Genomic DNA, 15,234 nt, shown 5'->3' with positions numbered 1-15,234 from the left:
GCCATTATTCCAGGGGTCCCGCAGTTATCATCTCCGAGAGAGGGGGGGGGTGGGAGGGGGGGGTATCGGGGTGACCGCTGCTGACAGCCAATTCTCCGTCAGGAGCCTCCGTTTATCGCTCGCTTCACCGCGGCTGGTAAACAAGTGTCATTTGCTGTGAGGAATATGACCGCTAACAGACGCGACGGCTAGCGGTCTCATCTTCGCCGGGCCGAAGTGAAAAGGAACCACAACAACAAAAACAACAACAACAACAACAGCAGCAGCATTAAAAGAGATCTTTAAAAAAAATGATTTCGAAAAAAAAAAGAAAACTATAAATCAACCGAGCGAGCAAATTAAAGGCCTATCCTGTCGAGGCCTTTGACGTTCCCCCGGCCCCCCGAGTCTTTCGGATGTGGCGACGGCGATGACACGCGTCGCTGTTTACCTCTCCTCTCGTCCAACCTCACTCCCACTTAAAATGGCAGCGAGACACAGGGACGGCACTAAGTAAGGTTGGCCCGCGGGTCCCCACTACGGCGAAATCTATAAACTTTCCCGCGCGCGGGCGGCGTGTGTTCGCTGCTCCGGAGCGCCTTCCTCGACAGACAGGGCACTTTAGAAACCTGGCGAGAAGCAATCATTGACATTGACGGTCGCGCTCGTAAAGATAATTTAACATCCTCCGCTGCGTCGGGAGCGGAGCGCACACGCGCTAGTCGCTGCTCGGATCTGCCGGAGAAGAGACTGAGCAGTTTGTCGCCTGCGACAGAGGGAGCGGTCCAACTCTACACCCGCGTTATTTAACCACGGCACGCCTCGGTTTACGGGCCAGGCATTTTCCACATTCCATTTATGAAACCAATAAAACCGGGAATGTTTACTGCGCATGCGTGGAAATAAAATTGATTAATTCTTAAAATATTAGTAGCAATCGCTTACTTGTGCTCTCCCTAGGGCGAGGTATGCTTGCTGTGTGTTAATGCTCTCATAGACTATGCACCCCCCCCCCCCCCACAACCAAATCAAATCCCACTCCAAACCATCCACCACTTAATCACCAAGAGCCTAAATCGGAGGGTGGGCACTTATCCACCCCAAATAACAAACAACAATAAAGAACAGCACAGTTTCTTCAGATGACAAATTCCCCACCCCAATTCTGTGATCGCAATCTACCTCCAACCCCAATCCACGATGATTAGGCTATGCTTTCACCGCTATTAAATGTACCATCGTTCAAAGTCTCATTCATTCAATGTAAATAACAAAATTAAGAGAATAGACCCCCCCCCCCCACCCCCAAACTTAAATTTAAATGCCCGTCCATTCCAAATTAACCTGCAAATAGTGCCAACCCTGTAAATAGCTCTCCCTAAAAAGGAATACTCGACTGTTTTTATTTTTTTTATGTACTCTGTCCCCTACCCCACTTAAATGACAGGCCCCCAAATGTGTCCAAATGAAGCATTCATCCACAACCATTTTAACTTTCAATGACTCCACATTTTCAGACTTAACAACCAATTGTTGTTCCCTGTCCAATCACTAAAGTCTCATGTTTTTTTTTTCTTTCTCTCTCCTGAAGTACCCAAGGTTAACCATTGGTAATGTGTTTATTTTTATTTTTTATTTTTTTGAAAGCCAGGAAAGAATAAAATGAGGGCTTTTCTAAAAGAAAGATGGAGGGGGGAAAAGGTCATTGCTTTCAAGTTGGTTTTCTCCTCTAATCTAGAAATCTTATTTCTTTCACTCGGCTTTCCAATTCCCTGCAGTTTCCTAACTCACACAACAAAAAAACAAAAAACAAAAAAAAAACACACATTTCAAATCAGTCTTCGTGAAGAGACAGACTGCAATTAATTTAAGAGGGTAACAAGCTGAACCCCGGCGGAGGTGTTCTCTCTCGTGCGGCTCGGAGGGGCATGAAACTGTTCCGCGATTGACTGCTGAAGCTTTGCTTACCTCGGGGGTCCCCCAGGGCCCACACTGGCGCGCCACTCCCAAAAACGGAAATTGATGTGAACCGAACGCCATTAACCTGCGTGATACCGGTCACGCGCCGGTGCACAGAAAGTACACGGGTGGATACTCCTCTCTGTGCCCAGCACACGGGGCCACGTAGCTCAGGAGGTAAGAGCGGTTGTCTGGCAGTCGGGAGGGTTGCCGGTTCGATCCCCCGCCCTGGGCGTGTCGAAGTGTCCCAAGGAAGCAAGACACCTAACCCCTAACTGCTCCCAACGATCTGATTGGTACCTTGCATGGCAGCCTTTCGCCGTTGGCGTGTGAGTGTGTGTGTGTGAATGGGTGAATGAGAGGCATCAATTGTAAAGCGCTTTGGATAAAAGCACTATATAAATGCAGTCCATTTGCCACTTACCATAGCACATCTCCCATGGCGAGGAGGAGGAGGAGGAGGAGGAGGAGAAGAAGAATAAATAAATAAGTGTAAGGTTCAGCCTCCAGGTGGATGCCGACTCCGCAGTAAAAACCCAGTGCTAGCAATCCACCGGGGCATGCTCATTACCCATAAACTGAAGAATTTGTGTCTGCCTCCCACATACAAATCCGGATTTCATTTGGTGACATCAGCCCATAACCCCAAGCATGCTGACAATCTGCGATGTTTGTAGCTTTGCAAGAGAAAAAATTATGTTTTTTTTTTTTTTTGTTGTTTGTTTGTTTTTTATTTTTTTGGTTTGCATTGTTTTGTTTCGGAGCTCACAGCTAACGCATTATAATAGTGCCGAGTCCTTATTGGTAACCCGCGATCCTTCAACCGAAAAACAAATATCTCCGACGAGAATTCAATTCGAACTGTAGCATTCAGTTCTCGTCGGCTGGTAAATTATTCATTTACTTACACAGTCACATCGTTTGTGAGAAAAGAGTGAATGGTAAATAGGAAGTAAGGGTCACATAGCCAGTCAGTCGTGTACAGGTTTAAGGCTTACTTTTTAAGGTTGCTTAAAGTTAAGTAACTTTGGAAAGGATTCTGTTCTTTTTATGATATATCATAGATATGCAGTGTGTTTTCTTCAAAATATATTAAGCTGCATGAATGGACTGTATAATACAAAATGTTAATACGTTGCTCTGGATATGTGAATCTGCTAAATAGATTTGCATTTACAATATGCTTTTGTTTGTTTATTATATACATTTTCTTTCAGAACAATTTATGAAAATGGAGTACATCTATATGATTCAGCAAATAACTATGACAAAGACACCTCACATCCTTAATATGTGATTGGATATTACACAACTAGTGACATCCAGCTGGTCACTCATACCTTTATGCATACATCCAAATTGTCACTCATATGTACATACTTACATCCAATTGGTCACTCATACTTACAGCCAACTAGTCACTCATACTTACATACTTACATCCAACTGTCACTCATACTTACATCCAACTGGTCACTCATACTTACATACTTGCATCCAAATGGTCACTCATACTTGTATACTTACATCCAATTGGTCACTTGTACTTACATACTTAAATCCAACTGGTCACTCATACTTACTTACCTACTTGCATCTGACTGGTCTCTCAAACTTTCAAACTTACATCCAACTGGATGCTTACATGCGTCCAACTGCTATTCCCCAGTCTGTCCAATGAGGCCTCAACCAGTGGAGATACTGTGGTGGAGAGGCTAGAAATCACAGAAAATGGCATCTTTGACTCTCTGCTTAACCAGTGACGTCTAATGACTGGGAATCTGGCAAGTTGTCTGTAGGGTGGTCTATTCTCAAACTGTATACAATGCCCCCCCCCACCCCGCCCCATCACCTGCATGGGCACCTTGGTGCCCCGCCATGACACCTTCTAATCTGTGATTCCTGCTCTATTTTTCTGTCTGCCTTCTCCCTGTCTGAAACAAGAAAAGACTGATGGGGTGCCTCTTATTTCAAACTGAAACCGAAAATCAAACCTGCAAGGTATCCATGATGTTTAGCATAGTAGCACAAGGCTAAAGATGTCTCTTTGATTACAGGAACTGTGAGATGCTAGTTGAAAACTGCAAGAGCACATCTCCCTTCATAAACATTGCAGGCACAAGCTTAGCAGAATGCAAGGGTAAAATGAGTGTCAGGCAATAGGTGAGAATGATTTTCCCAGCTGAGCTACAGCTTTCTGTTCTTTGCAATGGGGCGGGGGAGAAAACTAATGACAAAAAAATATGAAATAAAAAAATGGAAGAAAAAAAAAGAATGTGGTTCATGGTGATAAGTAATAACTTGAATGATTTTCAGTGGCAACTAACAGGCTGACGAATCCTTTAAATACCACTGCTTGAATCCTCAAATTAATCCGCAATCAAAGCAAAAAGTCCTACAAAAACTTAAATAACAACATGAAAGGCAGAGGGAGGTTTTAGAATGACAAACACAAATAAATCGGTGAGGCATAAACTACAGCGAGAGGGAGAGAAAAACAGAAGGAGAGAGGGAGGGAAGAGAGAGGGAGAGAGAGAGAGAGAGAGAGAGGAAGGGGAAGAATAAGAAACGGAGAGACTGAGAGAGCGAGAGGCAAGAGAAAGAGAGACCGCAACAATAATTATTCTGTATCCGTCTTGAGCTCAATCTCTGTTTGCCTATCTCCACTCTGCAGCACTAAGCAATGCCCACCAAAGAGCACTGACAGGAATAGGAATGACTTCACTGCCTTTCCCTGTGTGTGCAAGTGTGTGCGTGTGTGTGTGAGAGAGAGAGAGAGGGACCGAGAGGATGTGGATTTTTAATTCATCAGGCTGCTCTTCAGTCAAAGGCTAATTTTGCCCTACTGAGAGAAATGTAAGCAGACGGCACCTCACTGCACCAAATGCAAACTATTCTGTGTAATTAGAATGATTTTATTAACCGCAAATGTGTCTGCTCCAAAATAAATCTAATAACAGACTTGCACCCCAGTATGTTATTTTATATACTTTCATTACTTTATTGTTTACCATTCATTATCATTATTACTATTATTATTAGCCATATTGTTCATTATTCCAAAGACATTATTCATAGCTTGTCTGGGAAGCACTCTGAAACTCTTGGTCTCTGCATAGCAGAGGAATTGTGCTTTTTTGACACAGACAGTTATAGAATGAGAAGTACACACCGCCCTGCACTATAACAAGGCCCTAACTACTCTTTGATGCTTGATGCTCCTCCATTTTATGAATGCTCACTCACAATCCACCACAAGTGTTTATACAAAATGGAGGCGTCAAATATCGGTGATGGATCCAAGCTTGCGTCCTTAAGTTTGCCTATTTGGTTCCCAGACTCGACATGAATGTTGCTCATTTTAATTTAGTCCATTAATGGACAAAATTAAAATGTATGCAGTGTGCCCAGGAAAATGACAATTCATTAGATTCTTCATCAGGAATATCTGGAGGGGGAAGACATTACAACAGATTTACTCGCTAATTCCCAGAAGAGAGCTTTGAAAGTTGTTCTAAATGACCGAAGATGTTCGCGTGGCGCGAGTCACGGGTAATGACTGTAATTCAACCGGGGCGTATTATAATTTGAAATGAACGTAATGTGTTTTCCGTACCTACGGGGCCAGCCGGTCGGTAATTAGGACATGCAGAGCTAGCCAGTGGGCATTTCCGAGGAGCCAAACGGAGACGTGGGACCCGGCTCTGAAACGGCGGGTGTCTGGCAAAGAGCGATTTGGAGGAAATGAAAAAAAAAGCAGGGAGACAAAAAAAAAAAAAAAAAAAAAAATCAACAGTAAATTAGGCCTGTGGAATGTGGCTAATGTGTCTACAGATGGCGTGGATTTCCAAACCCAGAAACAGCCATTTGGGATGAGGTACTGATTGGGCTCGTGAGACGCTCCGAGGCAACAGACAGCCCGATGTCTCCTTGTTTTCTGAAGTTGTGTATATATGTGCCTTCGGGGATAAAACCTGTTCTCATCCAGTCTCATCGCAGACTGTGGGTTGAGATGTCTTCATAGGCACGGGAGTTTTGGACCCCTTGTTTTGTGTTGTCCTTCATTGTGCCTTTTGTTTTTCTTGAACTGTTTCCACAGTTAAATTCTTAAATTTTCCCACATTTTACTGCTTCACATTTCACTGTTGAAATGCACAGCCATCAGAGTGATCAGAATCACACACAATTCACAATTGCTCAAATATTGTGCTTATGTATTATTTATCCAATGACTGAACAATCAGTGGATTGTACAATCTTTCTCAGGGGGCGTACTTGTGGATAGGGTTGCATTTTTTATTCAGATCAACTTACATAACTTTTGGTTTTTTCTTTAGTATTCATTTATGCAGATGGATGCATCCTCCTAACACCCAGAAATTGATTTTTGCCCCCTGCATGGGAGTTTCTGGTGTTGATCTCAAGAATCATATATTATACAGTGCTGAATCCTATGCTGCAAGTGACCACAGTGTCCTACCTGGAAATGGCACTCAAAACCCTTAGGTTGAAAGAGCAGTTCTTTACCCATGATGCCACACTGCCACCCCCACCAGGGCAGTATAGTAGATTCCTGAGAAAGAGAGGGTGATTCGGAGCTCGGGGATAGCGCAGGTCCGCATGGGTCCTAACCTGCATCCCGTGCGGTGGAGGAGCTGGAGGTGACTGTGTGCCAGTTTACTGTCTGCCTTACGGGCCCGAGACCTCCATTGATTGACCTCAGCGAGGAGTGCCAGGTAGTGAGGTGCAGAGACCAAGTCCAGCTCGGCTGGGCATTGATTCCCCGTGTCACAGTGGTCAATAGGACCGGCCACAAAGCCAGGCGGAGGCATTTAAGTGCTCCGCTCTCCGTGTTCGGTCAATAATTCCGCTGAAAATTCATATTCTCAAAGGCTCCAAAATCAATGATGGCCAGATATCCAAGCATGTCATGGCTGCACTGGCCAGAGGTGATACATTTAAAATACAACATTTTTATTTTTATTTCATTTTATTTCCAGACAACAAGTGCATCTGACAAGACACGGTTCTCTGGGTTCTCTGTGCACTCCCTTGTATACACAACCCAGACACAGAAGGCCGGTTTCTATTTCCTACATGATGAAACACAATCCGTTTTCTGCCCTTTCTCCTCCAATGATAGCACACGCTATGCGCTTCCAGCCGAAAGATTGGAAAAGAAAAATCCATAAACTGCGCAGAGGCTTATATAAATTAGTCTTTTATCATCCCGTAATAAGAGAAGACATGGAAAGGATGAACGATGTCGATGATTAGCTACACCTGAGCAGGGTATTATACTGGAGCGATATTACGAAGAGCTCATTGACTTCATCGGGGCCCGGATCTCAGAACAAAAGAGATTAGCATTAATTAGGGATCTGATAGGATTCTGAAAGTTATTCAGCTTAATCTAAGTTCCAGGTGGTGTCTATCAAATTAATAATAATAATACTGCTAATAATAATAATCACATTCCAGTCCTTTATTTCTGGAATGTTCGGCTGAATTTAAGCTTGTTCACACAATATGTAGTTCATCGACTGGGCCAGCAGAAAAAACTCAATTTTGTAGCAACAGTCAATTTTGTAGCATCCTCTACATATCCAAATCAGTTTGAGCTGAGTGTTGCACATCACAGACTCCCCCCCCCCCCCCCAATCCCAAAAAAAAAAGTAAACGTTTAATGAAGTGATGCACATTGCAGGACAAGGAAGCTCAATGAGCAACTACATTAATTGTCATCCAGGGAATACCCTTCAAACAATACACTTTACAAACAGAGCATAGCTAAAAGACAAAAAAAAAGCCAGCAAGTGTATACAGATACTGTACCTGTATAAGCATAATCACCTGACGCAGACATCACAGCAATAAACTGCATGCCTGTGAGCAGCAGTGGTTATTTTCAGCCTAAGCACACAGGCTGGCGATAAACATGCATAGATAACATCATATTTTAACGTTTTATATACTAATAGCTAATAATGTTAATGTCATAACAGCCAGTGGGGTTGGGGGGCTAGAAAGCAATCTTAGCCAGATGGATCTTAACGCATGAGAAATGTTAGCTGCCATTGGGTTCACCAGTACGTGAGATGGGAGTTCAGTGTTTTTCCTTCAAGCCTGACTGAGCTACCTGCGCAGCAGGCTGACTAGCTGCTCGTACAGATCTGCCTGCACCTTACGAGAACAACCGTAGGACTGCTCAGAAAGCCAGCAGTACCCCCGCTATGTAAAATATAGTCATGTATTAATAGGTCTGTGACGTCTTTACAGTGTCTCTGTGTTATCACGTTTTGCAGAAAAATCATTCACTTGCTCGCTTGTCTTTCTGCTTCGTAAAAAATGAGTGAGGAGATAAATCATAAAAATACAAACCCCTCTGTCTCTACTGAAGTTTAGAGTACCCGCGCAATACCTTGAACCTTAATTATTGTTGTTCGCTATATACTATCTGTATAGAAATTTACATATCAGTAGTAGGAGTAGTAGTAGTAGTAGTAGTGGTAGTAGTTGTGCATAGTAGTATCTATGTAGTGTGTTGCTGTTTTAGTTCTGTTTAGTATTTTATTTCAAATTTTTTTTAATTTTTATTTTTTTTTAACAAATGATCCAGGAACAGGTATGACCTATAAGAGGAATAAATAAAAATACATTTTTAAAAAATCACTCAAGATTTGAACTGCAGCCCTAAGCAACAGAGGCAGAGACCTGGCACACACCTCAGCTTCTGTTCTTGCCTTGTTGTTATTTTTAGGACTATGCCTGGGGCAGCATTACAGACGGTATGCATTAAGACCCGAAATGGATTAAAAGCCATGTCGAATAATCTTTCACAGGGCACTTCCAGGAGGCTGTGCTTTGCGTAAGCTCCCGGCCCTCAGCCGCGATATGAGTCCATTTTAGTTGTCCAGATACGTGAAACACCCACTCTCTATTCAGCGTCTCCTGTCCGTGTGCCACCAAAGATTGTCTTCTAATTCTCCTTCTTCTTCTTCACCTTTTTTCATTTATTTATTACGCTGGGCGGAAGCGAGGGATTGTTAACAGCCACGGGTAAAAAGCTTCTCGCGCCTTCCAAAAAGGCTGAATATTTTTTTTTTTTACTCCGGGAGCCCAGCGCTAAAATGACAGAGCATGTGATTAAGTGGCTTAATTATGGGCTACCGTGGCACGCCGCGATTGTAATTTGCAACGCGGCGGCCTCCAGCGCGGCCTGCGCGTTTTCCCGCCGTTCCTTCGGAGCGGCGAAGCCCTCGGTAATCAGCCGTAATGAGGTAGAGGTGACGCTGCTTTTTCGAGGGAGACCGCGCTTCAGCCCGCCGGCACCATGATTGCACCTGGCTCTTCCGGAAAAAAAAATCACCGGGCGCGCGAATGGCTTTCGAACGACCCCGTCCATTACCGGGTTGCCCCGGCGTGTTTTTTGGATGAAGCGATGAGCTGAGAAAAACAACGATCACCCTCTCTGACTTACTGATTGACCGGCGCTGTCTTTTAAGTGAGTCGGCTACAAGAGGAGTCTGCGGTTGCTGAACAAACAGCACCTGTCCACTTTCGGTTTCGTGATGTTTGCATGTAAAACATTTCATTTAAAGCATCTGTATGCCATTAACATTTCCAAGCAGTGTGAACATTTGAATGATCCACATGAATTGTTCAAGGGTTTCATATTGTGCTTTGCAATGTGTGTCCGAGTATGGGTGCGTATGTGTTTGTGTGTGTGCGCATGAGCGTGCTTTTGTGCATGTGCATGTGTGCGTTTGTGTGTGTGTGCTTTCATGTGTGTATGCGCGTGTGTGTTTGTGTGTGTCTGTGTGTGCGTGTGGGTTTCTGTGTGTCTGTTTGTTGCCCATGTCTTGCCATGTTTTTTTTTCTCTTTAATCAGGTGGGGAAATGACTTCAGGTCAACTTCAGCTGGTGGTCTCAATCAGAACAAGAGGCTGTGCAATCACTTTGAGGGGAATGACTTTGTGTACAATTTGACGTTGCTTAGAAACAGGTAGAAACGGTTCAATACAGACTTTGGCAGTTACAATTTACAGAAGAAACAGGAGGGAAGGTCAAAATACGTATTTTCAGAAACATGCAATATTTTCACCCTGAATTATCATTGCCACTCGTTGTCTTAGCTTCGCCTTCCGCAGAACCACAGAAAACTGCTCAGTTTTAGACAGCAACGTATTATTATTATAATGTTTGTTTCCTTAACAATGCTATTTTCAGTTAGGAGATGTTCCCAGCATGCCATACGGGAGGAAGGGTTGTAACTGCCATCAAGAGGCCGTACGTTTCTGGGTTGGAAGGCAGGAATTAAACTGAATCACTTCAGTGAATTGCTGTGCAATAAAAGGATAGTGCAGAAAATAAGTATGGTAATGCATACAACCAAGGAGAAGGACACCGTGATTGCAAATAAATAAAATTCATTGCGAGATAATGAGTGGACACGGAGAGAGTAACTGCAAATGGCAACTCGGTGTATTTGTTTATCTGCTTATTTAAATGGGACCCGCTTCCATTCCTGTAGGTGTAGAACATGTGTTTTATGTGCCCCGAGTCGCCTGCTCCGTTTTTTTCTCCATGGCCGTAGGGTACCCTGTGTCCCTGAACTGACGGTCCCTGTCTTCTGCCCTTTCCACCACTATGGACAGATGGCTAACTGCTGACGTAAAAGTCATGACACCAAGTTGCTTGCCCCAGTTTTAAAGGTCTTTTTAACTGCTCTTCATACACTGCAATAGGTGTCCCCTGGAAAAGGACATTTCAAAAGGACTGTACTTGAAGGAAACCTGGACTGCAAAAGGTTGGCTTTGGTACAGCATCGTCGCTTTTGATGTTTGGCAGTCAGTCTTCTCCTGCCCTTTGCGAGGAGAGGTTGAGCTCTGATCATAGTGAAGGGTAGGGGTTAGGCTGGCTTTACTCCCTTCTGACTCTAGTTTCTACAGCGATATACTGTAGTCTGTGTGACTGTGAGTTTATGTGAGCCGTGGTCCTTGTCGCTGTGAGTCTCTCACTATAGTCTCCACAGCTGTAGTCTAGTCTTGCTGTAAAACTCATTCTAGTCTTCACGGCTGTAGTCTATGTTGCTGTGGGACTCGCTGTAGTCTTCACACTCGTGGTCTATATCATTGAGAGTCTCACTGCAGTCTCCATACTTGTAGTCTATATCAGTGAGATTCTCACTGCTGTATCCTCTCCACAGCTCCACTCAGACCAGGACAGAGGGGACGGCAGTGTGAAGTACGTTCTCAGTGGAGACGGGGCCGGCACCTTGTTTCTGATCGACGAAAACTCGGGAGACATTCACGCCACCAAGAGGCTGGACAGGGAGGAGAAAGCCTACTACACACTGCGGGCTCAGGCAGTCAACAAATTCACCAACCATCCCCTGGAGCCCGAGTCCGAGTTCATCATCAAGATCCACGACATCAACGACAACGAGCCAAAATTCTCCAAGGAGACCTACATGGCAACTGTGCCCGAGATGTCAGACGTCGGTGAGTGTTGGCGCGTCTCCTTGGTTTCAGTCCAGTCGAATTTCTCAGCCGACAAATATATCTTCAAATAGATTCTCACAGGGCCCTCAGGAGGTGAATGACTAAAAACTCAAGGCTGACAAACAGCTTGCTCAAATATTGGATGTGAATTAGTCCGAGGTTTGCTTTTCATTGTTTAATATTAATAATGAGGCAAAACTGGAAGGACCTTTCCCGTTTGGTGGAGGATTACTTCTGGGAATGCGGTTCTATTTATTTATATTTTACACACATTTTCTGTGCCGCTACAATCTCTTGTTCCGTGAATCACCGCGCTCGCCCTTATTGGTAGTCAGACCAGCCTGTGAATTCACTTGGAGAATAGCTCCTGAGGAAGCCGTGGGCATGCACACACAGGCTCGCAGCTGCGGTTAGTATGAGATAGCGCCTCTTCTACAATCAGCCCCAGCCCCCGTGTGGCACTGTGCGGCTTGTGGTGTGGGAAATAGTCACTGGAAGACAAGGACATCAGAATAATGGATGTTTAAGTTCCATCACTGTTAGTGTTGGGTTTGGGTTGTACAGCAGTTGACTCGGGGGGGGGAGAATAAATGGTGTGGCCTGCGAGCAAGAGAGCACACTCTGGGGGTCTGTGGGGAGTCGTGCAGCGGTACATTGCTGAGGCTGCGTAACCACGGTGCCAATGGTGAATCTGTGTTTAGTGCAGTGGTTAGCGCAGCGCTAACGGTGAATTCGTCTTTAGCGCAGTGGTTAGCACAGCGCTAACGGTGAATTCGTCTTTAGCGCAGTGGTTAGCGCAGCGCTAACGGTGAATTTTTAGCGTTGCCAGTCTAGGATTCTTAGGCAGTGGTTAGCGCAGCGCTAACGGTGAATTTGTCTTTAGCGCAGTGGTTAGCGCAGCGCTAACGGTGAATTCGTCTTTAGTGCAGTGGTTAGTGCAGCGCTAACGGTGAATTCGTCTTTAGCGTTGTGGTTAGCGCAGTGCTAACGGTGATTTCGTATTTAGTGCAGTGGTTAGCGCAGCGCTAACGGTGAATTCGTCTTTAGCGCAGTGGTTAGCGCAGCGCTAACAATTAATCTTTAGTGTTGTGGCTGGCGTGGTATTTTCTCCCATGGAGGTCCGAATCCAAGCCACACCTGATGCCAACAGTGGCTGTTGCATATGTACAGCATGTGTGCATGAATATGTATACATACATTAAAATATATATATATATATATATATATATATTTTAATGTATAACTTTTATTTAAATAATAGAGTGGGCATGACCTCCATTGGATTGCTAATGATTAAAATGTTCTTGGCATTCCAGTTGGCAAAGATTAAGGGCACTCAGCTAAGAATAACACTGAATAGAATATAAGACAGAGAGGCATTTTACCACATTGCGCCCTCTTGGACTGATTCAAGTATCTTTAATTCATGAATGGCTAAAGACAGCATCTGTCCCACAAACGCTAACTGGCAAACGGAAATTAATTTTTAAAGAAGTTTTAAAGGTTCGCTAATGGCAGGGCCCTCAACCAGCGTCGCTAAGTTCACCTGAAGTTCGTCTCTGAGGAACGTGGCCCTTTTAAAGTCCCGCAGTACTTTCCCGCGACAAACAGGGGTGGCGAATCTGTCACTCTAATTCAGTGCTCAATCCTCCCACTAAAATTACCTTCAGCCAGCCAAATGAACACTACTGTAAAGTAGACGGGATTGATCCGGATACCTAGGCAATTCAGCCTCTGCTAAAATAGCCGACGCGACTCTGCATGTATAATGGACATTAAAGATTACTACAATAAAGCCATGCCATTAAAGCTAGCAGAAAAAAGGTAGAAATGGTGTCCCTGTAATTATGCCCGAGCTCAATTGGGAAATGAGATTTCATGGCGTGAGAACAATTTGCTGCTGGCCGGCAGCGTCAAAACAGTGCCTGTGCATTGAATAGAGATTATTCCTCTGACAGATATGTAGGCTTGCTTTCCCATGAGCGTTCGGGCCAGTGCTGTGTGGGTTCTGCTAAGTGGGAAGTGACTGATCTTGAAAATGTGTCAGAGCTTGGCCAGCCTTCTATAATTTTTTTTAAAAAACGGAACATTTTTCAAACCAAGTCTAAAAGAATAAGAGAGCGAGAGAGTGAGAAAAAAAAAACACCTACTTTAAACAGGTGGTCACGATGACAATTGAAGCGAGTTAGTCGCAGTTGCAGGTTGCTAGTGACAGGTGCATTGTGTTAGTGAGCGTTTCAGGGTGTTTGTGACGTGTGAATGGTGCTAATGACAGTTACAGGGTGTTAGTGACTGTTTCAGAGTGTTAGTGACAGTTTCAAGGTGTTAGCGACAGTTGAACGGTGTTAGTGACAGTTACAGGGTGTTATTGACCGTTTTAGGACCTCATTGACCGATGAAGGATCTTAGTGACAGTTACAGTGTGGTTGTGACTATGGTGTTAGTGACAGTTGAACAGTGTTAGTGGCAGTCACAGGGTGTTAGTGACAGTTGAACGGTGTTAGTGGCAGTCACAGGGTGTTAGTGACAGTTGAACGGTGTTAGTGGCAGTCACAGGGTGTTAGTGACAGTTGAACGGTGTTAATGACAGTCACGGGGTGTTAGTGACAGTTGAACAGTGTTAGTGACAGTTGAACGGTGTTAATGACAGTCACAGGATGTTAGTGACAGTTGAACAGTGTTAGTGGCAGTCACAGGGTGTTAGTGACAGTTGAACGGTGTTAATGACAGTCACGGGGTGTTAGTGACAGTTGAACGGTGTTAATGACAGTCACGGGGTGTTAGTGACAGTTGAACAGTGTTAATGACAGTCACAGGGTGTTAGTGACAGTTGAACGGTGTTAATGACAGTCACAGGGTGTTAGTGACAGTTGAACAGTGTTAGTGACAGTCACAGGGTGTTAGTGACAGTTGAACAGTGTTAGTGACAGTCACAGGATGTTAGTGACAGTTGAACAGTGTTAGTGGCAGTCACAGGGTGTTAGCGGCAGTAAAAAGAATCAGTGACTCTTACAGTATAAGCATTAATGAAGAAGCCATGTAGAGGTCATTGACATGCTACGCTGTACAGCACACCTGAACAACTATTCCCTTCCTTGCCCTTGAAGCAGAAAACTGTTTTTTTTTTTTTTTTTAAGACCTCTTCCTCAGCACTGTCCTCTACAGAGAGTAGTGACACGGTATCCTACGCTCATAATAATCATCCCATAGAATTTAAGTAGTCATGCTGTTTTAATTTTAGTCCCGGGCTTGTATTATGGCGCGGTGGGTAGGGGGGGAGGTTGGGGGGAGGGGAGGGTAGGTGCGATGCGGTTCGACACGGGCATTTTTGACGGTCGAGTCCTACAGGAGAGCGGCCATCGGCGAGATGGAACGTGGAAACCGTTAATCAAAGCCGCGGTCCGTGAAGGCAGACCGACTCTTTTCTTTTTTTCTTTATTTTTTTCTGGGAAGGACGCAAAAATTTGAACGCGGCAGATGTTTCGTCGCTCATTAGTATTCCCGGAGACTCCGACGCTCCGACGCGAGGCGGCCAGGGGTCTCACGGACTGCCAAGGACTTCATTAGGTCACGGCGAAGACGGTGCGTGCAGCCAGCGCAGCCAGTACAAATATGCATGAGACGCTGCGGACTTCGTTCTGTCAAAAGGAAATGTCACATAACAGATTACAAATTTATTTATTTATTTATTTACCTGCTTACTTATTTTCTGGCTGTGCACTTTTTGACATTTCTTGTGGCCATGACATGCTTACAAAAGAAAATTAGATAGCCTCCATTTTTAAAAGACATC

The 15,234-nt window shown here is 44.4% G+C and overlaps 1 protein-coding gene across 1 annotated transcript in view; it reads left to right on the top strand.

Moving 5' to 3' along the window:
- Window positions 1–15,234, top strand: part of LOC135253909 (cadherin-10-like) — a 51,082-nt gene that overhangs the window by 13,479 nt on the left and 22,369 nt on the right. Inside the window, exon 3 of the mRNA XM_064333751.1 lies at window positions 11,147–11,441. Within this exon, the coding sequence (XP_064189821.1) occupies window positions 11,147–11,441 (295 nt within the window). The remainder of the gene's footprint in view (window positions 1–11,146; window positions 11,442–15,234) is intronic.

Source organism: Anguilla rostrata, chromosome 4 (assembly GCF_018555375.3).
Source record: "Anguilla rostrata isolate EN2019 chromosome 4, ASM1855537v3, whole genome shotgun sequence".
NCBI classification, from domain to species: domain Eukaryota; kingdom Metazoa; phylum Chordata; class Actinopteri; order Anguilliformes; family Anguillidae; genus Anguilla; species Anguilla rostrata.
The sequence above is the reverse complement of the archived record's forward strand: the minus strand, read 5'-3'. Positions and strand labels throughout refer to the sequence as shown.